Source organism: Paramisgurnus dabryanus, chromosome 7, assembly GCF_030506205.2.
Source record: "Paramisgurnus dabryanus chromosome 7, PD_genome_1.1, whole genome shotgun sequence".
In the NCBI taxonomy this organism is placed as follows: Eukaryota; Metazoa; Chordata; class Actinopteri; order Cypriniformes; family Cobitidae; genus Paramisgurnus; species Paramisgurnus dabryanus.
Window position 1 is genome coordinate 26722789 of NC_133343.1, and position 24181 is coordinate 26746969.

Below are 24181 nucleotides of genomic sequence, written 5' to 3' on the forward strand. Positions count from 1 at the left end.
CACTCATTTGCTTGCTTAATACTGCGCAGAAAAACCAAATTGTGTTTTTTTCTTTTGTTTGTTTTTTTCTTGACAGTATAATAGCACATTATGCTGAGTTGGGGTGGCTATGCAGAGCTGTATAGTTATCTACATCTCAAGATGCTTTGTTTTTCTTGTCAAAATGAAATGTTTACAGAAAAACTGCTCTGAATTTCATAGGACAGCCATCATATTGTTATCAATGTTACAGCCTGAGCCGAATCTCTTTGGCTTCATAGCCTTCAGTTGAACCTGTCAGAGTCTGATTGATGTAACACTGCATATTTCAGGTGGAAGAGGTTTATCCATTTCCTCTACACTTCTTCATCTTTCCCACAGGCGATCAGAGAACGATAATAATGTTCAAAAGGAGCATGCAGGTATTGTGGGATTTACCCTACAGTACCCGTGTGTGTTGCTTGTAAATAATAGCCTATCTGGTAGGGCAAAGTCACAGGGGACGTGAATGCATTAATTCTGGAGTAGACATTTTTAACATCGTACAATCTACTGAATGCAGAAAAATACATTTATCAACCCTGCTGAAATAAAACATTACAAATTCAAATGGTTTCCATTACAAATACCAGTAGTGTATGAATCATCAGGTCACTTTATATACAGTATGCTTTTAGTATTCCATTAGGATTTAATGGTGTACTATTGGTTCCATCTTCCAGATAACTTCCCACCAATAGAAACTCTGCCAATAAAGTCTATTAAATTGAGAAAATCCTGGAATGTTTTCCTCAAAAAACATAATTTCTTCTCGACCGAACAAAGTAAAACATCAACATTTTGGACTAAATTATCTGGATTTTTTTTAGAAAGCAGAATAATCCTTTATAAATGCATAAAATGCACCAGAAACGTTGGCAAGCAAGAAAAATGACAAGCACTAAATTCAAATTGTGCAGAACTGCAACAGCATGGTGTGGGAACATTGAGTACTCAAACTAATCAAGTGTCTTTTAAAGGGAGAGAGATGTTATTTTTTACGTTTGTGTGGTTAATAAAAGGGTAGCAAATAGGATTTCATTTATCTACATACTCTGCCTGATTGGCTGCATAATTCTGATGACAAATGAGTTTTCATAGAAGGTGCTGCGAAAATGCCAGTAAAACAGACTATTATCAGCTTAAATTGAATTTAGTTGGACTTGATAGCAGAGGTGGACAATACTTAGTTACATTTTCCAAGCATCTGTGCTTTATTAGGGTGTTTGTATTGGGAATTTTTTTACTTCGCTACATTCTAAAGCATAGAATCATACTGTGTATTCTTTAATATTGCATATTAAAATGTATTTCATACCTAATTACATTAAAATTGTGTACTTTCAACTTGTATTTATGAAATGTAATAGAGTAAAACTTATGAAAATATGCTTGGAATATATGTTTTCCAAAGAAAAACACGGATGAAATACAAATACTTGAAAAAGTACTTTTAAGTAGAAAGTAAAACCTCTGCTTGATAGTAACCCTAGCAACTTGTCAACCCACCTGTGGTCTGTGGACGTTGGCATTAACGATCAATTTACTTCTCCTTTGGTTGTTTTTTGGCAGTGTGTAAAACGATAGCTCCGAATTCTTGTTAAATCTGCTGGTGCAAACTATCGCACAACAGCTTTTTCCCATTTAGACGCGTTTTCCCCGTGTTTTGGCTGATTTCCCGCTCTCTTTTTTGCCGATCAGGATGTGTAACGGCAGTCACCTCACGTTCGCTGAAGGTGACGTCACGTGCATACCTTTCTAGTTTTGTTATTTTGTATTTGTACTGTAAAATATGATTTGTTCAGTACAATCAACGTGTGTAACTTTACTTACAAAAAATAAAGTTGTAAATAATATTTGACATCGTACTGTTGAAATTTTAAAAGTGCAGTCATGTTAATTTACAATCATCATTATCAAAACTGCATCATTTAAAGCTCACATCAGAAAATAATGAATCCTATAATTGTTTACTAGGTTTTTATAATTGTTTAATTGGTATATTGACAATATTGCAATATTAATGGGACTGACATTTTCACTGACATAAAAATTTCGTTTTGAGATAAACTAAAGGATTTTGCAGGAAAATTCATGATGTTGTGCAGTTTGTACAAATTGTTCTGAAAAAAAAATGCACTTATTATTTCGCACATTTTAAGAATGATTCGAGAAATGCTCCAAAGCGACTGAGAAAAACTGTAATAGACATTTAAGGCCTTCTACTGCTATCTAGCGGATGGAAGCTGTATTACAATTACATTACATTGCATTACACAGCGAAAAGATGCACACAAAAATGTTTTTCAACCAGTGTTTGTTAAACTGGACAAGCTCAATCGTTGGATTAAAGTAAGCTAGAAATGTCCATATTTTACCTAGACATGGGTTGAAACAACCCAACACTTTTAAAGAGTATAATGAAACAGTATATCACCTTAAAATAAAAAGGTAGCAATGCAATTTAAATAAGGAATGCTTTTAATGACACAAATAAAAACCACAAACATAAATAAAAAAAACATTAATTTTATATAATTTACAAAGGGTTTGTTTGGTTAAATTTAGTGGCAATATAACAAATACTATGGGGCGGTTTCTAGTCCCAGACTAAAATGCATGTTTGAACTGCTTTAATTTAAAAACCTTGTCCTGTTTAATTTTACATATTTTATTACTTTTTTTTCTTAAGATGCACACCTGTGGTAATATAAATAAGGCCTAGTCCTGGATTAACCTAAACTCTGTCCAGGAAACCACCCCATGTGTATAAAAACTATTTTCTTTTTGACTTTTACTACAGAGTTTTAAATTTCAATTAAAGCAAATTCACAACAAAAAAATCCAAATGGTCTTAAACAAGCATTGTTTACTTACACGTCTTACATGCTCTGTAAAATATTGTGTTGAATCCACATATATATATATATATATATATATATATATATATATATATATATATATATATATATATATATATATATATATATATATATATATATATATATATATATATATATATATATATATATATATATATTGTATGTTACTTAACAAATTAGGTTAAACAATTTTAACTTCTTTCTATAAATTATGTCAACTTATCACAAATTAAAACTTAAGATAGTAGGTTGAATTGATAGAAATTAGCATTTTTTACAGTGTGGTGCCTTATGTTTATCTTAACAATTGTGTGAGATTCACCCAAAAAGAGTCATTGCAGATATTATAAACGGTTACGGTATTACTTTAGTAATCACGGTTATCATGTTGTTGTTGTTTTAATCAAAACATGTGATTTTTGTGTTGCAAAAATCTCACTTTAACCGCACGCGCACAAAACTGAAAAGAAATAAATCACAGCAATGAAACATAAGGTCAAAAAATGTATTTTTATTTATTTATTTGGACTCAAGAATGGTTCACATCCAAACAGTGGGGTGGTGTACGATAACATCACGGGGGGATCCGACCATTCGAACACTCATTTAAGAACAGCATCACCAGACGAGAAGTGTTTAGAGGAGGAAAAAACAACCCACTATAACAGACAGATGACACTTTTGTCCCGTAGGACATCGTGTCCAGAGAAGGAATCTTACTGTAGCATACATACAATAAACACCCACAAAGGCATACATACAATACACGCCCAATGTTGCATACATTCCCAAAACATACTTCCAGAAATATCACATATAGTCTGTTAAGTACAGGGATGCACCAAGTGCCTTAGTAATCGTGCAAGTACCATACAACATCCTATTATAATAAGACCAGCAACGTCTTAAATACTGCAATGCATTAGCTTGGGTAGCAGGTTTCAACTTAACAGCAAAAGTATACGCTTTTCACAAAACAACCTTGTTGGATCACTGGGCACAGGATGAATTATGGATGATATTATTACCTGATATTATTCTTTATTTCAACATCAGCTCCATAACTGTATACATATGTGGATTTTACAACAGAAATATGGAAATGTAATGCACTTAATATCCCAGCAGCAGAGAAAAAGAAATCTAATGATACTCAAGTATTCAAATGCATGAGTGTTACAGAGACAGTGAGTGAATGCAAATCCAAGGTTGTGAATTTCACACTAATTTAACCCTTATGGCTGCTAGTGCAAGCTAGATTCGCCTAAAATGTCTATGGGGGAAATATGCTGAAGCAAGAATAAATGTGATTACAATTTTAAACTGTCTGCCAACTTGGTAGTTGCCCAACACCATTTTATTTTTTACGCCCTTTTATTATGATGGTGAACAAATAGAGGTCCGTTTTGGCCACCAGAGGGCAGTATTTCTCATAGCCCTTTTAATGTTCAAAGGCAAATAATCTGATTCATTCATCCGATAACTCCATGGTTCCCACACTTTTTAACATAACTATTCAACTTTTTTTTTAATTAAAATCTTTCATGGTTAGTGTATATTTTTTATTAAGGCCAAATAATAATTTTAGATCAAAGCAAAACCTGTATATTTTCTTTTCTGAGATATGTAAATTAGCTACAAATGTCATTTTCCCAGGCATTCTCATATTTTTTTTAACATTGGAGCCAAGTCAGTCTCAGTTTTAAACGTTGCATTTGCAAACTTTTCTATCTGTAAAGATAACCCTATAATTGTATCTATTTTATAAGGCAAAAGTATAAAGGCTGGATTCAAATGAACATCTAAATACGTATTAAGTGAATTATAGTCTTAAGGTACGCTATGATGTCACACATTAACATGACGCCTCTTGGGAAATGTAAATGAAAAAAGTTGCAGAATTAATTCCTGAGATGAACCTAATCGGTGCAGCTACATCTCCAGTTTTCCTTATCTTATGTAGTCATGTGTATTTTATTTAGGGAAAGGCACCATTAACAGTCTTTAAACTGTCGTATTGGACGGTGTAAGCACGTGCAAGTTGGTCTCCCTCGCATGCGATCAACAGACCCATGCAACTACAAAGTTGAGGCATTCGGACGTATTCAGACTCCAGCTGATACCATAGCGAAAAAGGTAATGCAACTTCTCAAGACAAGCCTTGGAAGTCCTTCGTAAATGTTCCTAATGCAAAATAATATGGCACATAAAACATGAAAGTAAAAGCAAATTAAAAATATATTGCAAATTAAAAATTTGTGCGTAGTAACAGTACAGGTTTCAAAACCTAATTCACTTTTTCCTATAGCTACAGTAAGCTTTCACATACTGTCGTTTTGATTAAAATACATACAGTTGTGAGTCCTAAGGCAAATTGTGGAAATCTGCAAAAAAGATGAGAAAAAACTATGGGCTCAGTGTATTTATGTGAATATCTAGGTCAGTCGGGCAAATTTTGTGCCTGACTTGGTGTTCCCTCTTCAAGCACAGCTCATGGAGGAGGGGTAACGTTGAAGATGAACTGGAGATGATATGACAGATTGGGGGCAGTGGAGTTTCTCATGTTGAAGATTTTTTCTTTAGGCTATTGAATATTCAGATCGGAAGCTGGAAACTACTTTATAAGAGAGAGTTCAGATTTATAAATGAATCATTACACTGGGAAATTTCCATTCACATTTTTAAAAATAAAGGTGCTACAAAGGGTTCTGCAGTGATACCATGTCAAAAAATACCCTTTTTATAAAACCGTTTTCACTACAAAGAACCTTTTGTTAAAAAGTACCCCGACTATAAACAAATGTATGGCTTATTAGATTAACACTATATTAAAATGTGAAACTTAAAACAGTACAACCAGTACATGATTTTAATTAATTGGAGGCCACCATTTTTGGTCAAATGGTTGCAATCAAAACCTGTTCTATTAATGCTATAGCATGGAAACAAGTCTTCATTCAGTAGATTGTGAAATGCTGTGAAACAGCATTTGGTTTTGACAAATGCTGTGGTTCTGACATCTGCATGCGATTAAAAATACAAGAACATCGACGTCTTCTGTTCAGCACTTTCAATATGAACCACAGAGTAGCATAAATGATGAACGATGCAGAAAACATCTATAAAAACGATCTAAGAAGTAAAAATGTGGAAAGTAAAATATTGAGTGTGTTTACACACACATGCACAGTCATACGCCGATTATGCTTAAAGAGACACTTCACCCATTTGCATTAAGCTGTGTATAGTTATAAACCCAGTCATGTTTTTGAATGGTCGTGCATCATTTCCTCTGTTTCCCCTGAGACGGGAGAAATAATGGATTTCAGTGTTGCACTTCCTTCTTTCAGTGATGTAAAAATCATCATTTTGCATCATTGAAAGAAGGAAGTCCTATATCTTTGTAGAGGAGGGTGAGACTACAAACACTACTTTTCTCTGTCAAACAGGCACCTAATTCGAAATTTATGTTAAATTTCAACTACAAATATGATCCACTTTTAATAAAGATTAATATTTCCACGGGTGAAATGCTCCTTTAATAAACTGATAACGTGTGGGATCATGTAAACGCGCAAAATGGTTTTTATCAGGAAAAGCCCATAAACAGCGTTTTGACACAGGTAGTTTTTGCTCATTACCCTAATTTCCCGTTGCATGTAAACACCTTAACTGGCTTTCTCACAGTTTTGCTTATGTGCGCAAGTAGTTTTGTTTATTCATATGCGCATGCGCAAGTAAGCGGAAAGTAATGCATAAAAGTCTGCGCTCAACTCAAGTAGTTAGCTTTAAAGAGATTGTTTGAGGGATGTTTGTTACCAAACCGATCATGAGCCCCATTCACTTCTATACAGTAGAATACTATAGAAGTGAATGGGGCTTATGAATGGTTTGTTTACAAAAATTCCTCAAAATATCTTCTTTTTTGTTCATCTGAACAAAGAAATGTATACAGGTTTGTAACAACATAAGAGTGCGTAAATGATGACAGAATTTTCATTTTTGGGTGAACTATACCTTTAGACAGATTTCCCATCTGCTTTTTAACTCTTTCACCGCCATTGACGAGATATCTCGTCAATTAAGAGAAAACGCTTCCCCACCAATGACGAGATTTTCCGTCTTTCCGCAACTTTTTAAACCCGGAAGTATTGCCCTATGGCAAGCGGCTGCATGTCCATGTCTGTTTTAAAGATCGCTCTGAATGGGATCTCTATGAAAAGTCAGTCACAAAAATTGAATTATCTCTGCTTTTTGCTCAAAATGTAGTGTTTTTGCAGAAACCTACCCATATTCAAAAGCTGAAAACAAAAGAACCACTGAAGGTAGGATGAAACGTTTTTTTTTTGTTTGTTTGTTTAAAAGCAGAGGGTCTGTTCTTTCATTTGGTATATTGTATGTTTATATATTTAAAGAAAACATTTTCTGGAAGGCATTAAACTTTGGTGAAAATCATGAAAAACGCTGCCGCTGGCTGGCAACATTTTTTTTAAAACGCTGGCGGTAGAAGAGTTAAATGACTACTTTGTACTATAGGTGGTGATGTCACTGCTTGCGAGTTTCATAGTCGAGGTACCCTTTAAACAGTAAGGTTCTTTTGGTTCTAAAAGGTTCTTCATGAAACCACACAGCAAAAAAAAAAGTATTTAATGGCATAGTGAAGCACATTTATTTTTAAGTGTAAGTGGTTTGCTGATTTTTGTAATAATAATTTTTTTGTAACAACCATCATGACCCAGACATATTTGTGCCAGATAGGCCAATGTGAGATTCATCCTTTTAGGGACAGTTTGGTTAAAGTATTTATATGATAATTCATGAGACACAAATCAAAAACAATACGTAATTTCTAGATCTCACCGTAACTAAGAATTATTCATTTGTTAATTGAACGTAACTTAAGTATGAAAAATGTTTTTGAAATATGCTTTGAAACTGCTACAGTATATGTATTAGCAACTGATGTGGTCCACCCAAAAACACTATAGAGAAGAAATAAGCAGACAACTCCCCAAACTAACATTAATGGCTCAGACTAAAGTATCTGCTTACTTATTCGTTATTTCTTTGCTTATTGGTTGTAAATGTCTTGATTCTGGTCATCGTAATGTAGTCTCCCTGTCTCTTACTGTATGTACTAACTAGGCTATACAAGATTGACACTTAAAAAAAGATTCTACCCAAAATGTATATACACAAGTAAAACTACATTTTACCACAGGTATCTTAAAATTAGTTGGTATATTGGTTTTCTGCATCTCATATATGTTTACAGCTTGGCTATGATGTTACTTAATATAATCACTTATTCTACAAACGAAAAGTATTACAAGTTCAAGTACAGTATATCTCTATTTACAACAGCTCAGCTGTAGGCTGGCTGTCTTTGAGTGAGTTTGGTTTTATTATATATTTACAGTCCAGTTCTGGAAGGCGGGACTATTTCACAACAGTCCTCCAATGAGAGAGGGAGTTCACACCCTTTCGAATAACAAAACTTATTTTGCAAACAAATGTAATCTTTCTCAAACTAAAACAAGCAATGTTTAAAAAGGTAAAATGAAACGAAAAAAATAAATGCATTTTTTGTCTTAATTTTACTTCCAGCTTTCCCTCTACGACATATTTTCATCAAACATCACCGTCACCCTGTTAACTTGTTACAAGTGTAGGCTTTTTCCCACTTTTATTCACAGAAAGTAGTAACAGAACTGGAAAAAATCACCTGAGCCAGACCCGATTTGCATCGCACGCCCCAAGGCTTTACATATCACATGCATCAAACTTTCCAGGGCTCAAAAAAGAACAAAAACAGGGGTACAGCTTTTTCAAAACCTGAATTTCCTGGCCTGGGCGTGACTATTCTGCTCTGCCGCTACCTCATAGATGAAGGCCGCTACGCCGTACCACCGAGGCTACATGGTTCCGGGTTTCTCTCCTGAGTTGGCGGAGGATGCTGCAGCAGCGTTGCTCGGAAACATCTTCTCCGTCGGGGTCACGGCGGGACTTCCCATCCCGGAGGAGCTAGAGCTGCTTGAGCGGTGCTGTGTGGGTGGGGGTCGAACAGGCCGCATGGGCGGAGGTCTGAGCTGGGCCCCAGCAAGCCTCGCGGACAGCGCCGGTTTAAAAGTGGTCATCATCTCGGAGGTGGAACTGCTGCTGCGTCTCAGGGCTGCGTCGGGGTCTCGAATCATGATGGTGTGTAAGGGACTCGCCGGCTCGGAGCTCACAGGGTTCTTGAGGGGTTCTAGAGTATCCAAAACCACGTCAGGAGCCTGTTTGGCCGTGTTTTGGCGTTCCAGTTCGCGTAGCTCGTGAAGCGCAGTGTTCATTGTCTTCTCGATGTCCTGCGGCACAGATTTATACACAAGTGTTACTAATGTAGACATTACGTTGAGAATGACTAAGCAAAACATTTTCTAACTGGGTTCACTCTTTCACCGCCATTGACGAGATATCTCGTCAATTAAGAGAAAACGCTTCCCCGCCAATGACGAGATTTTCTGTCTTTCCGCAATACCGTTATTATCCACCACAGGGTGGCGCCCTTCCGCAACTTTTTAAACCCGGAAGTATTGCCCTATGGCAAGCGGCTGCATGTCCGTGTCTGTTTTAAAGATCGCTCTGAATGGGATCTCTATGAAAAGTCCGTCACAAAAATGGAATTATCTCTGCTTTTTGCTCAAACTGTGGTGTTTTTGGAGAAACCTACCCATATTCAAAAGCTGATTACAAAAAAACCACTGAAGGTAGGATGAAACGTTTTTTTTTTTTTTTTAAAGCAGAGGGTCTGTTCTTTCATTTGGTATATTGTATGTTTATATATTTAAAGAAGAACATTTTCTGGAAGGCATTAAACTCTAGTGAAAATCATGAAAAACGCTGGCGCTGGCTGGCAACTTTTTTTTAAAACGCTGGCGGTGAAAGAGTTAAGATTGCCCAAGCTTACAGTATTATGTGTTTGTACTTGAACAAAACAATTTTTTTCATTTTTTGAAGGAAATGCTTGGCCATGCAAAAAACTCCCAAGTCCTGTGGGTGTTTTTCTTAGGATGTTATGGGTAGTTGCTTACAGGTCTACAAAACAAGCCCTATCTGGATGGGTAAAAGAACATTGCTTTGTAATGCAAAGGTGTTTTTTAGTACCTAGTTATGGGGCTACCAAGGTCAACAAACCTAACCAAGTTTCTATATGGTCATTGGATATGGCATGTTTAACCTCATTCAAGTCTATAGGATTTTTTAACAGTTTCATATTTCAAAGTTATTATAAAAGGTCATGGGGCATCTCTCTAGAGGTCTCATGGGTCCACTTAGATCCGAAAACCAGAGGTCCGACCCGAGACAAAAGAAAAAATTCTCTGGCTTGTCTCGGGTCGTGTCTTTCTTTAAAAAAAAAACGTATTTATGCACACCGGGTTCGGATATAAAGTGATTCGGGTCATTTTGGGTCGGGTTCATTTCTTTGGACCCAAGACCACCGCTACACCTCTCTTCAAAACACCCCTTAATCTGAGATAAGAAAATTACTTTGTTACATTACAAAATGTCTTTGTTTCTTAAAGGGGACATATCATGAAAATCTGAGCTTTTCCATGTTTAAGTGCTATAATTGGGTCCCCGGTGCTGCTATCAACCTAGAAAATTTGAAAAATATCAACCCAGTAACTTAGTTTTGTTAAACCATTCTCTGCAAGCATGTGAAAAAATTAGTCATTGAAATATGGCTCCCCTTGTGATGTCAGAAGGGGAAAATACCACCCCTTAATCTGCACTATCCAACCACAACACTGCCATTTAGTGCAGAGATCAGCTCATTTGCATTTTAAAGGACACACCCAAAATTGGCACATTTTTGCTCACACCTACAAAGTGGCAATTTTAACATTTTATAATAAATGATCTGTATTTTGAGCTAAAACTTCACATATGTACTCTGGGGACAGCAAAGATTTATTTGACATCTTAAAAAAAGTCTTGTGAAATGTCCACTTTAAAACTGCACAGAAACTATTTCCTGAACTGTGGCCTTGTTGTTCTCTAATCTTTCTAGGTATTTATCATACTTTTCTAGGAGGTCCTGTGCAGTACATCACCACGGTGGATTACGTTTGATACGCACCCAGTGTCCCGGCCTTTCCTCATTCATCTCCGCTCTCTCTTACAGCTGAGCATGCCATAAAAATTTAATGCCCGGAAGATAAAAGGCTCATGAAGACACAGGCACACACTCGCAAAGAATATGCACCTTGCAGGATCTTATTACTAGACAGATGCTACACGCCCCCTGAAACGCATTTACACGCACCCCTTAAAATGCACATCAATCGGATGATTCAGTTTACACTTATAATACAGAAATGCGGTATAAATATAAAAAAAATCACAAATTTCTCCCTGACAGTATTGTAGAGTATAAGTCATGTGTTTGTTTTGATATCCATATAAATCATGTTTGTTTATTAGGTGAGCAGAGCACAGATGCAATGAAGTCATTTACAAAAGATGATAAAGTGTTCAGTGTGTCAGACTTTATTATTTAATGGAGAAGAAATGAAACAGATGGATTAGTGCAGATATCATGCTGATATCTGCTCACGAGTGCAAGCTCTTTAGAAATCCATCCAGCTTCTGCAGGCACAGAGACTTTTAGGCTAATTGCACTGCTTGTAAGAGCGTTTAAAATCTCTTTGAGTTAGAGCTTGGGTACAAAATATAAAGGATTTATGTATGCCACATCAAGATTTATTTTAAGGATATGCATGAGGAGCTCAGATGCAAAAGCCGCTAAATGCCACCTCCATCAAAAATGAGATAATGATACTAACAAACTGCTCTCAGTACCGGTTTATAAAATACTTTTGCTTCAAATCCGCTTATTCTCGCCCTTAGATCATTCAGAAGGCATTGCTTTGTTGGCAGTAAACCATTATATGCTTATTTACAAGAAAACATGTCAGACGCACTTAGAGGGTTTTGCATCTTAGCTCTTCAAATTTAAGATTTACATTGAAATTGCTATTAAAGGGACACCCCACTTTTTAAAAAAAATAAATAAATTTTCCAGCTCCACTAGAGTTAAACATTTGATTTTTACCATTTTGAAATCCATTCAGCTGATCTCCAGGTCTGGCGCTAGCACTTTTAGCATTGCTTAGCATACTCCATTGAATCTGATTAGACCATTAGCATCGTGCTCAAAAATGACCAAAGAGTTTCGATATTTTTCAGATTTAAAACTTGACTCTTCTGTAGTTACATCGTGTACTAAGACTGACGTACAATTAAAAGTTGCAATTTTCTAGGCCGATATGGCTAGGACTTTACTCTCATTCCGGCGTAATAATCAAGGACTTTGCCGCCGTAACATGGCTGCAAGAGGCGCAATGATATTACGCAGTACCCAAAAATAGTCCTCTGCTATTGAAAGTTACCAAGGGGACTATTTTCAGGCGCTGCCTAATATCATTAGCATATTTTCAAAAAAAGTGGAGTGTCCCTTTAAATGTGAGTTTTTAGTTTGACCTCTCTTGGCATTAAGCACATCTTGAAATCTTTTTAGGAGACTGAAGTCCTCAAGTCTTTACATTAAAAATGAGTCTTTAATTTCATTTAGATTTAGGAAAGTCTGCAGGTTCCTGCTATTGCTCAAGTCTAAGGGAGCTCACACTAACATTTTAGGACATAACTTTACTCAGTTTTTTAATACTGCATGCAAACTTCCTTTATTATCTGGATGTATTCTAAAAATAAGACTGGGAAATCATTTACCATTGCAAAAACAACAAATCTAAGCTGTCACTGGGCCTGTACCCTTTCAAAATGTACAGCTTTGCACCTAAAGTTGATATTAATGCCTCAAAGATACATACTGTATTGGTACCAAATACAGCACATTAGCATCTTAAAGTAACATACTGGTAGCAAATGTATACATATCTGTACCTCATTTGGACATATAAGGACATAAGATACTGTCCCAGTGACAGCTGGGGTACATATTTTGACAATTTTTCTAACAGTGACCATAAAATCGTGCACTCACCTCCGCTAAAGCTTCAGCCTCCAGGGACTTATGGTCTCCTAGACTACTGTGTCTTGTTGTTCCTGGGACAGGCCTGAGAGGATGACCCTCAGGATAGATCTTTCTCTCGGGGTAGTTAATGCTACCGGCACTGCCGAAGGTCCCCAAACGTCTCTTCTCTGGACTTTCTATGTGGCCTCTGCTGACTGCAATCTTATGGGGACTGCTGGGGCAGGCGGCGGCCCGTGGCGGTGTGTCCCGGGGAGGGCTGTGAGCATCCGTCCCGCTGCGACGCCGGGGAACGGCTGACCCATCAGAACGCAAACGAACCCTGCAGAAAAGCATAATTAAATGGTTAAGATTAGCTTCATATAGTTTTAAGGTTTTATTTTTTTCAGGCAGTAAAATACAAAAAAAGCATGAAGTATCTCCATCACAAACATCCCTTAAAGGGACACTCCACTTTTTTTGAAAATAGGATTTTTACTGTTTTGGAATCCATTCAGCTGATTTCCGGGTCTGGCGGTACCATTTTTAGCATAGCTTAGCATAATCCATTGAATCGGATTAGACCATTAGCATCGCACTCAAATAACCAAATTTCTTTGTTTTGCTGAACACACAGGAAGATATTTTGAGCAATGTTTGTAATCAAATCGTTTTTCCATAGTATTTTTCTTTCCTACTATGGAAGTCAATGGTGTTCTGTTTCATGCTTAATTACATATATCTTCCTTTGTGTTCAGCAAAACCCAGAAATTGATACAGGTTTGTAACAACTTGAAAGTGTGTAAATAATGATTTGGGGGTAAACTATTCTTTTAAAGGACAAGTTCGGTATTTTAGACTTAAAGCCCTGTTTTCAGATTGTTTATGGTGAAATAGAATGGTTTTGACTGAAATTTCGACATTTGCGGGTGCCCTGAGAATTTTCGCGTGTTTGTGTTTCAGCTCAGACCTCTGCAATGGGTTTAATGGTGCACTGGAACAATCCTTCCTAAAATGCATTAAACTTTCGTTTACAAAGATGTGAAACTCACCGAGTGGTCAGGGGTGTTCACTGATATGCTCACACAAAAATCGCTGCAAAAGATGCTTTCCAACAGCTGTTTTAGCATTCGTTGTTCACTTGTGGACCTATTTTTCCAAACGCCTCACACCCGTACATTCTTCCGCTTAGAGCTTGAATAATAGATACTCCAGCCCAGGTGGTGGCGCTAATCCGCCTTTGCCTATTGCAAGAATAGAAACAAAGTTCCCGGCGCGGAGTAATACCGTACCTCACAGGACATCTAATACAAGTCCATGGGGCTGGTAAAAACTACGATAAAACCTGTTGGAATGCGTATTTTGGAGCGATTTTTGTGTGAGCATACCAGTGAACACCCCTGACCACTCGGTGAGTTTCACGTCTTTGTAAACGAAAGTTTAATGCATTTAAGGAAGGATTGTTCCAGTGCACCATTAAATCCATTATAGAGGTCTGAGCTGAAACACAAACACGCGAAAATTCTCAGGGCACCCGCAAATGTCGAAATTTCAGTCAAAACCATTCTATTTCACCATAAACAATCTGAAAACAGGGCTTTAAGTCTAAAATACCGAACTTGTCCTTTAAGAGAAGAGGCAAGTGGAAGTAGATCAAGATTAAACAAGTTAAGTGGGATCATCCTGAGGATGGAAACGTGGAATAAATCAAGCATAATTAGAAAATGGGCTACTGACCGTCCCATGACCCCGCTGAAGCTGTATTCAGTTGACGGTTCGCATGGAGACTGAAGATCATTTTTGGACGAGGCTTTATCATCTAGTAAAGGTCCACTGCTGGCCTCGCTGTCCGCCTTCTGGCTCAAACTATCAGAGAATGCATCATCCCTAAAGAGACAATGTAATTATGAATTACCAGTTACCATCACTTTTTAACCATGCTAGAGATAATCTTCATACGGTATCATATCGATGCCATAACTGTATTTTAAAATATTGCACAATCTTATAGCTTTTTTAGATAATTTTACAGACAGGTAAAAAAAGCTTATTGTGCTATTAGATATACATTTTTAGTCCAGTGGCATTGTTCTTGAGCTACATGAAAATTAGATTTTTTGTGGCCAGCAAGCAAACATTCACAGATCGCAATTTCACTGCATGTACACAAGCTGTTTTTACAGTTCCCCTGCGTTCTCATCTTCTTGTGAGACAGCAGCAGAAGGTGTGTGGTAATCTAAAGCTGTTCAATGTGACTTTCACAAAAAAAAAAACAGCACAAGAGTTTCATTAACTTGTTTACTGTTTCAAATGCGATGCATGATTGTTGACCTTTGAATATTTTTGCTGCCTGGCAGTAACCATTTTTTTTTATTGATGGTCAGATTCATTTTAGCAGCATCCATTTTCATAATTTGCTGCTGTCAAATCTTGCAATTTTGGAAACAGGTCTTAGATTGACCCTTTTAATAAACTCATTCATCAAACTGACACCGGTTCGACATTACAGAGGGATAATGAGTGTGTCATCTTTTTAGTAATTACTGAAATGCGGTAGTTAATATCAGTCAATGGCTTAAATATGATCAACCCAAGGACAATGCAATTAAAGGGATAGTTCACCCAAAAATGAAAATTCTGTCATCTTTACTCACCCTCACGGATATTTTTTTTCTTTTTATAAACACAAAAGAGGATATTTTGATAAATGATGGTAAGCACACACCTACCATAACCATTGACTTCCATAGTAGGACAACAAATATTATGGAAGTATTGTGATAAATGATGAAGAAGATGTTTTTGATAAACACAGTTGATGGTACCCATCGTATTTGTTTTTTCTACTATGGAAGTCAATGGTCACTATCTGCTGTGTGCTTACCATCATTTCTCAAAATATCTTCTTTTGTGTTCATCAGAAAAAAGAAATTCATACAGATTTAGAACAACATGAGGATGATAAAAGGATGACAGAATATTCGGTTTTGGGTGAACTATCCCTCAAAGTCTTTCCTGATAATGCACACCCTAAAAAAATATTTTTGCTCACTTTAACCTTAGTGAAGTATGTGATGTCCCATAGCACCCAGATGCATTTGACAAATGCAAAAGTGCTGTATAAATCGCCAACCATGCTTGGCACATTAGTAAACCTCTATTATTTTTCCCACAAAGCAAGCACATATGCACACACTTAGATGCCTGGTATTTTAGATACATTTAGCCCCTGCCAAGGACATAAAAGCATTATTTAACTGCCACTCAGTACCACTCAGTGCTGTTACATTTTAATTAAATTTCAATGTTAATGGTAGGAACTATTTGATTCTCACTTATGACTATAAGTTATAACAGACTGGTCCATTAGTCATATAATACTCACAGGGCAACATGCATTAAACTGTACTGTAACTTGTGCCAAATCCCCTGTGCATATTATTATAAACTTAATTTTACATGAGGGGTAACACTTTACAATAAGATTGCATTGGTTAATAATAGTAAGTGCATTAGTGAACATGAACTAAGAATGAGCACTATGTGACCTTGGACAACAAAACCATAAGTTATAAGTAGAATGGGTATATTTGTAGCAATAGCAAATAATACATTGTATTGGTTAAAATTATTAAAAAAAAATGTAATGTCAAAATCATTAGGATATTAAGTAAAGATCATGTTCCATTAAGATATTTAGTAAATTTCCTACCGTAAATATATATACAAAATGTATTTATCATTAGTAATATGTATTGCTAAGGACTTCATTTGGACAACTTTAAAGGTGATTTTCTCAATTTTTAGATTTTTTTGCATCCTTAGATTTCAGATCTGGGCCAAATGTCCTACACTTTATCAATGAAAAGCTTTCAGATGATGTACTGTACAAAAAAAAGGAAAACTAAATGATTATCGAAAGTCACAAGAACCATCAATCATCTGTGCGGGACATGCAGTGACAGGCAGTGGTAATAGTTTAGATACTCACAGGTCTTGTACCACGATGTATTGGTGAGGTATAAGTCCATCAACACCATTGTGTCGGCCTTCCCACCAGTCTTCAGATGCACGATGATACAGCAAAAGGGACGCGCCTTTTTTAAATGACAGCTCTCGAGGAGTACGACCCGCGTAGTCAAACTTTGCGATTGCCTCAATCTGCTCCACCTCTGTGAGAAAGAGAAACAGATAGGACGAGTGAGACTTGGAGAAAAGACTTGTTTGTGCAAAGAATTATGTCAACAAATTTGCAAAAGGCTATAAAGCAATAGACTTCCAATCACACACCCTGCTGGTTTGAAAAAAAAACACACACAGATATAACCAGGCGTGACAAGATAGCAAACAGTTTTTATGTCCAGACTGAACATGAAGACGTCAAAGCATCAAAATTTATTTAAAATATAAAACTGTTTTTAAAATGATTTAAAGGTGACATAGAATGATTGAGTATTTATCCTTGTTCTGTGATGTGACATGTAGACAAAAATGTATTGTTTGGGTCTATAATGCCTTAGAAGCTTCCTAAAAACCTCTCTCAGAAAGCTCTTTTATGGTGGGGGATTTTAAACAAGTGGTTTTGCACCTATTTGGCTCCCCCTACTGGCTTAACTTGCAATCTCATTACTGATTGGCTGCACTGTAAGCAATTGCCGTAAATTTACAGCCAATTTTCAACACTAAAATACTGTTTTCATGTTAAACAGTTTAGTACTGTAATTAGCAATGCATTGTGGGCTGCTTAAATTGGAGCAACAAGACAGAGGCCCTCAACAGTAAGTTGATGTTTTAAATTACAGGACAATACAGTATTTTCTCGAAAATGCATGTTGACTGGGGAATTTGGAGCACGGTCAGAAGCAATATTAGTTTTATAAATTGAGGCTAGCCTTTTGCTTTTGGTCAATTTTCTTTAAAAAAATACAGAAGTAATTTGTCAGTAACCCCTGGATGGAATTTCGGGAACCATTATTTGGATTGGAGATTTTCCAGAAGAGGACGTACAATTTAGATGACGTGCTGCACATTCTCAAGTGTTCTTCATCAAATTCATCGGGTCTTGCATCTACAAATGAAACGGTAATTCAAATCTTATTCATATTGCCAAAAATGCTTGATATCAACTGATAGAAGCTTCTCTTGCTAGGGATTTAAACATGTCATTGAACAGTGAGGCTTAGATTTGAATAGCCAAAACAATATTACTTTTGAGTGGTATTTTGTTTAATTTTGGTAAAGTTAGCCGTAGGCTACTTCTGAATTTGAGAAACAACACTTATTAAAAAATTGACTTTAACCAAACCATAGGATTATTTGAACATCGACTATCCAAGATGGTTTTGGTGAGTTTTATTTTGTTTGTGTCGACTTTTAATGAAAAGTGTTTTACAAACAGTTAACAAGAAAATAAAGCTAATTGTAGTTTGGTTAAAGTTGAAAAGTCAAGGCTTTGCATTTTTCTTTTTAAACGCCAAATTGGTGTGAAAATATTGTCCTTCTGGACTCTTTGTGAATGCAATGTGTGTACTAGTTTGTGGGAGTACTACTACATATGTAAAAAGAGAGGTGTAAATATTTTTTTGGCTCAAAGGAAGCTGCATGTAAGCTACGTGTGACAACATGGAGTTAAAAAGATAAATTGTTACCCTTAAAATTTTGAATGTCAAATCTATTTAGAAGTTTGATTGTAGGTACCTCGTTCACGTCTTGGTTACATTCCACCTAGTTTTTACTAATTATTGTCCTTTTTATAAATTTTCTTCTTAAAAATCTTATTATGGTAAGGATAATGTATTTGTTCCCTTCAGGTATCTGCCACTGCAGCTGACGTTGAGACAACTCTCAGTCTTCCTGCAAGTCCTCGCCTGATACCTGGTAATATACATTTAATTTAGAATCATTGATAGACACATTGTATATTTTATCCATTCATCTTGAGTTTACAAATGTTTACACAAGGTAACAAGTATTTCCATGTTGTTAAGTTTCAAGTGCAACAAGGCAAGTCACAATTAAGGGTTGGATGATCACCTTTAAGGGCTCTGAGGGCATCACACCAACATTTGCAATTGGACTTGCTGCTATGTTTGCAACCTACTACATTTTCAGCCTTCAGTATCAAGATGAGACAGCCTGCCCTCTGGAATTCATTCAGAGGTAAACCCCTTCAATCCCTGCCACCATTATATAGATATATACAATTAAATTAATGTGTTTGTATTTTATGCATAAAATGGAATTAGTACTGTACATTTCAAGCCTCAACACACACACACACACACACACACACACACACACACACACACACACACACACACACACACACACACACACACACACACACACACACACACACACACACATTCTGGTTTCCATGTTTTGTGGGGACATTCCATAGACGTAATGTATTTTATACCACACAAACTGTATATTCTATTCCCCTTACAGTACCTACCCCAATCCCTAACCCCAACCATCACACAAAACTTTCTGATACTTCACACTCTCAATAAACATCATTCTGTTTGATTTATAAGCATGTTTCCTCATGGGGACATCAAAATGTCCCCACAAGGTCACAAAAACACTGGTATTCCTATCTTTATGGGGACAATTGGTCCCCACAACGTGATAATTACCAGGTACACACACACACACACACACACACACACACACACACACACACACACACACACACACAGGGTATAGACTTTATTATAATTCCATTTGATGTCATTAAAGGAATAGTCTACCCTTTTGCCATATTAAACTATGTTATTACCTCAACCTAGACGAATTAATACATACCTATCTTTTTTCAATGCGTGCACTGTACAGCACGTTATGAATGTGTTAGCATTTAGCCTAGCCCCATTCATTCCTATGGTACCAAAAAAAAGTTTTATTTTGTGGCACCATACTTACTGGTATAACTCCTCATGTAACAGTCTTTAAATAAGGAAAACACGGAAGTGTTTGGTGGCTTCCCTGTTTGGTACCATAGGAATGAATGGGGATAGGCTAAATGCTAACACATTCACAACATGTTGTACAGTGCACGCATTGAAAAAAGATAGGTATGTATTAATTTGTCTAGGTTGAGGTAATAACATAGTTTAATATGGCAAAAGGGTAGACTATTCCTTTAAATCCACTCAATTTGTGCAATGACGAAAGACAAAAAAACAATGAATTGCTTTTGATTTAGGCACTTCATTGATATAAATCAAGAGAGAGGAACAAATGCCAAAATCATCAGACAAGATTGTCTCTAAGAAGAAAGGTGTGATCGTCCAGAAGTCGTCTTCTGCAGTTAAATACACACGTGGCCATGCTACTGAAGAATCTCCTTGACTTTTTATTGGAACTTCATATAGATCGGTGAGTATATAATCTTTCTCTCATTTTTTGACAGTCTGGCATTGCCACAATTATACTGGTATTTTTAACTTTATAAGCATTAGCTTGGAGTTTATACTTTACATCCGTGATTGTTTAGTTTATTTATGAGTATGGTTGTTTTTTGTTCTTTGACAGTGGCAGCACTGGAATAATGCTGCAGAGAGGAACAGCGGCTACTAAAGTGATGATCGTCTCTTCTGGATCCACAAGAACTAAGATGTAAAAACACAAACCTACCTCACAGGACAATTTTAAGAGGTAACCTGCAAGTCTAGCTTGCAGTGGCACATGTGCCTATACGGTTTCATCCTAAATGTTTTTTATGCTTATTATTGATACATCCTGACAAAATGTTCTACTGTACTATAATAGTTTCAAAATGGCCTTAGGTATGTTTTCAAAAAGTAAACTATAGGTTATGCCCTTCACATAGGGGCAGTCTCTGACGAGCAATTTAAGAACGTACGTTTATTGCCATAGTCTAAAGCAAGAAACTACTGTTTCTGTTTACTACTAGAAAGCTTTTTCAACATTGTCCAACAGGATTTATTTTCTTTCCTTTTTTGTATTCATGTTGACATTGACATTTCTCTTTGAAATAAAGGTGTTTGATTTGAAAGTTTTTGTTGCTTATTTTGCATAATATTCACAATAATGCATATCTTAAGCAGTTGTCTTTAGCCCTGGGAATTCATTGGGCAAGTTCATGGGAGACTGATATTTTAAATATCAATGAAGAATTTTTAGAGACTAAATTTATGTTATTTCAAAAATGCTGCATATTTCTGTGATTATTTGGAAATTACAATAATATTGTTTAGGTTGTTACTTTAAACCTAAACAATATTATTTTAGTTTCTAAATAAATCACAGAAAAATGCATTTATTTTTTACTGTATTAGACTGTGAAATTATTTAACAGTGTGACTACAGAAGTATTCTGTATTTCTGGTTTACAGACTACTACCGTAAATTAATTTGACATATGAATACTGTAAAAATAACGGTATACTGCTGGCGTCTCTGCTGCCAGCTCTTTACTGTTAATTATATAAATACAGAACAATACAGTTTTTATGGTTTACAGACTACTACCGTAAAGTCATTTTACGTATAAATACCGTAAAAATAACAGTATACTGCTGGCGTCTCTGCTGCCAGCTCTTTACTGTTATTTTACAGGGAAATTTTTTACAGTGTGACTTTGCTGCCACTCAAAAATTGTAGCCAATTATTTTAAAGTGGAGGGGCATTTAGATGCCTGTGATGTCATAATCATCAGTTTTTCAGATTGGGCCGTTTTCTGGCTGACGTTTCTAAAAGAGGAATTTCTATGAGACTGAGATGTTTAGCATGTCTAGCACTTTTTGTATGTTCGTGACTGCGGGTAGACTACCATTAATCAACAAAGTCAAGGTAAAATGGTTTTTCATTCTCTGTCCCCTTTAAGATTAATCTTTGGTATAAGGGGAAGTTCATAAAGATCCATTAGCTTATTGCAAAGTCCTATTTTTGCAGTGTTAAAGGGATAGTTCACCCAAAACTGAAATGACTCACCCTTATGTCCTTCCAAACTCGTAAGATCTCCGTTCATCTTCGGAACACAGTTTAAGAACACAGTTTAAGATGTTTTATATTTAGTCAGAGAGCTAAAGCATAAAAAATACATTTTGGTCCAAAAATAACAAAAATTACATCTTTATTATGCATTGTCTTCTCTTCTGCGTCTAATTGACGCGGATGACCTACGAAGCGGATGACGTACGACGCCGATGACGTGTTATCTGGTGCGCCCCATCTTTTTTTTTTTTTTTTTTTGTGCCCGGGATTCGTTTACAGTCTGAGGGAGACGCATGCTGTAGTTAAAAAAAAAACTTCGCAAATATGTCTGAGGATAACACGTCATCCATGTCACTGCACTCACGTGACTTTAGTCTCACACATGCGCTTCACAACAGACGTGGAAGATGAGACAATGCTGAATAAAGTCGTATTTTTTTATTTTTGGACCAAAAGTATTTTTGATGCTTCAACACATTCTAACTGACCCACTGATGTCACATGGACTACTTTGATGATGTTCTTATTACCTTTCTGGACATGGACAGTATACCGTACATAGATTTTCAATGAAGGGTCAGCAAGCTCTCGGACTAAATCTAAAACATCTTAAACTGTGTTCCGAAGATGAACGGATGTCTTACGAGTTTGGAACGACATAAGGGTGAGTCATTAATGACATTATTTTCATTTATGGGTGAACTATCCCTTTAAAAAATCTGATTCAGACTTGATGTGAAATATTTATTTACAATATTCCCTCTGCTGCTACCCTACGTCCTGGATGTCTGGTCGAGAAGTGTGTTAAAGTTTACTCATAAAATGGTCCATATATTCACAGGGCATAATAAGAAGCAATAATATGATGATGTCAGACTGCCCCATTGACCACAGCAAATGTGTTTAAGCATTTACTATTGAAACACAGAAACTATATTTCATATAACAAAGGCCCACCCTGACGACAGAGTTAAGATTATACACAACACAAAAGATAGGACCTCCCACTGTTATTTCTCCCATCAGGACCACAAGATGCTTATTTCACATGGATGGGCTGCTAAAAATGCAAAGTGGACTTTATCTAAATCCTATCAAATCTGCCACCCAGCTTTCATTTAACGTTACCACTGCCATCGCCTGACCACAGATCAGTTCACGCATCAGCTCCCAGAAGCTAGCGGGGCCAAACACACTTTGAGGTGATGCAGGGTTAAGAAGATACACGGCGCAAATCAGTGCTTGCCAGAAAATCTCAAAGTCAAATAGAAATACCAATCAGTTTCATTAGGGTCTCCAACCAGGGGTGAAATTAAATGCAGGCGCTGCAAAGATAGAAAGTAAAACTGCAAGTATGAATGCTGACTGATTGTTTCTATGGTGACTTAACCTGATTGGTCGAATTGTAATGTTAAAATCCGACTGCGAGGATACAAGAAGGTTGCAAAAGCCTTGTTCTAGAGCTAAAGCGTGGGATTTCGAACTGATCAGAAGTCTGAAAAAAGCCAGGACTGAATGGGGAACATAAACAGGGGCATGGCAAAGTTTAATACTTTGCATTAGGGGTTTTAGAAATCTTTAAACACTTGTGTTCGTGATGTTTGCCCTAATTAGTAACACAAAAAAAAACAATGCTGTTGTGTTAAAAACTAAGATGGCCTTTTCATCAAATAGTTAAAGAGTAAAGATCCTGTCTCCCTGGATGAGCAGCCAGCTGGAAGCTAGAGATGCTATCAGGCATGTGAATGATGTTTTGGGTTAGGATCTGAGTGCAGCTCCATCAATCAGTAAATGAAGGGAGCAGAGGCAGGAGTCCCGCGAGACCTGTTTTCTCACCCACGAACAAAGAGAGCGTGGTGTTGGGGGGGTGTTGGACAAAGCGATAAAAAGCAAAGGAGGCAATTAAGCAGGGGAAACCAAGAAGAGAGATATAGCGCATAGATTCCTGACATTGGGAAGATAGAGATATTCCTGTCACGCGCTGTATGCATCCCTACTATTGGCATATTGCATGGATTCAATTCCATTTAGAAAATTTAAAATTGAATATATAAATTATAAAATGTATAACATATTCGCATTGAAGATGGAAAGTATTCTAGACAATGCAATCATTTATATATGAGAAATGTAAAAGAAAGAAAAAATGAGAATCGCAGAATAAAACACATAATATTTTCTAAAACATGTCCCCTTTATGAAACTGTGTTGCCAGGTTTCATATCGAGATCAACCCTCTTATCTCCTCATAGCTTACTAGCCAATAAGAATGCGGCAGGCTTATAGAACACCACTGTGATTGGCT

At 36.5% G+C, this 24181-nt stretch overlaps 1 protein-coding gene across 2 annotated transcripts in view; it reads right to left on the bottom strand.

Annotated features, from left to right (window-relative positions):
* Nucleotides 1–3391: 3391 nt before the first annotated feature.
* srgap3 (SLIT-ROBO Rho GTPase activating protein 3) overlaps nucleotides 3392–24181 on the bottom strand; it is a 121921-nt gene continuing 101131 nt past the window's right edge. For both annotated transcript variants that reach the window (XM_065279859.2, XM_065279858.2), the window contains exons 19-22: nucleotides 16904–17084; nucleotides 14650–14799; nucleotides 12946–13255; nucleotides 3392–9247 (exon numbers count right to left, since the gene is read on the bottom strand). In XM_065279859.2, coding sequence (XP_065135931.2) covers nucleotides 8816–9247; nucleotides 12946–13255; nucleotides 14650–14799; nucleotides 16904–17084 — 1073 coding nt within the window. In that variant the 3' untranslated portion in view covers nucleotides 3392–8815. The remainder of the gene's footprint in view (nucleotides 9248–12945; nucleotides 13256–14649; nucleotides 14800–16903; nucleotides 17085–24181) is intronic.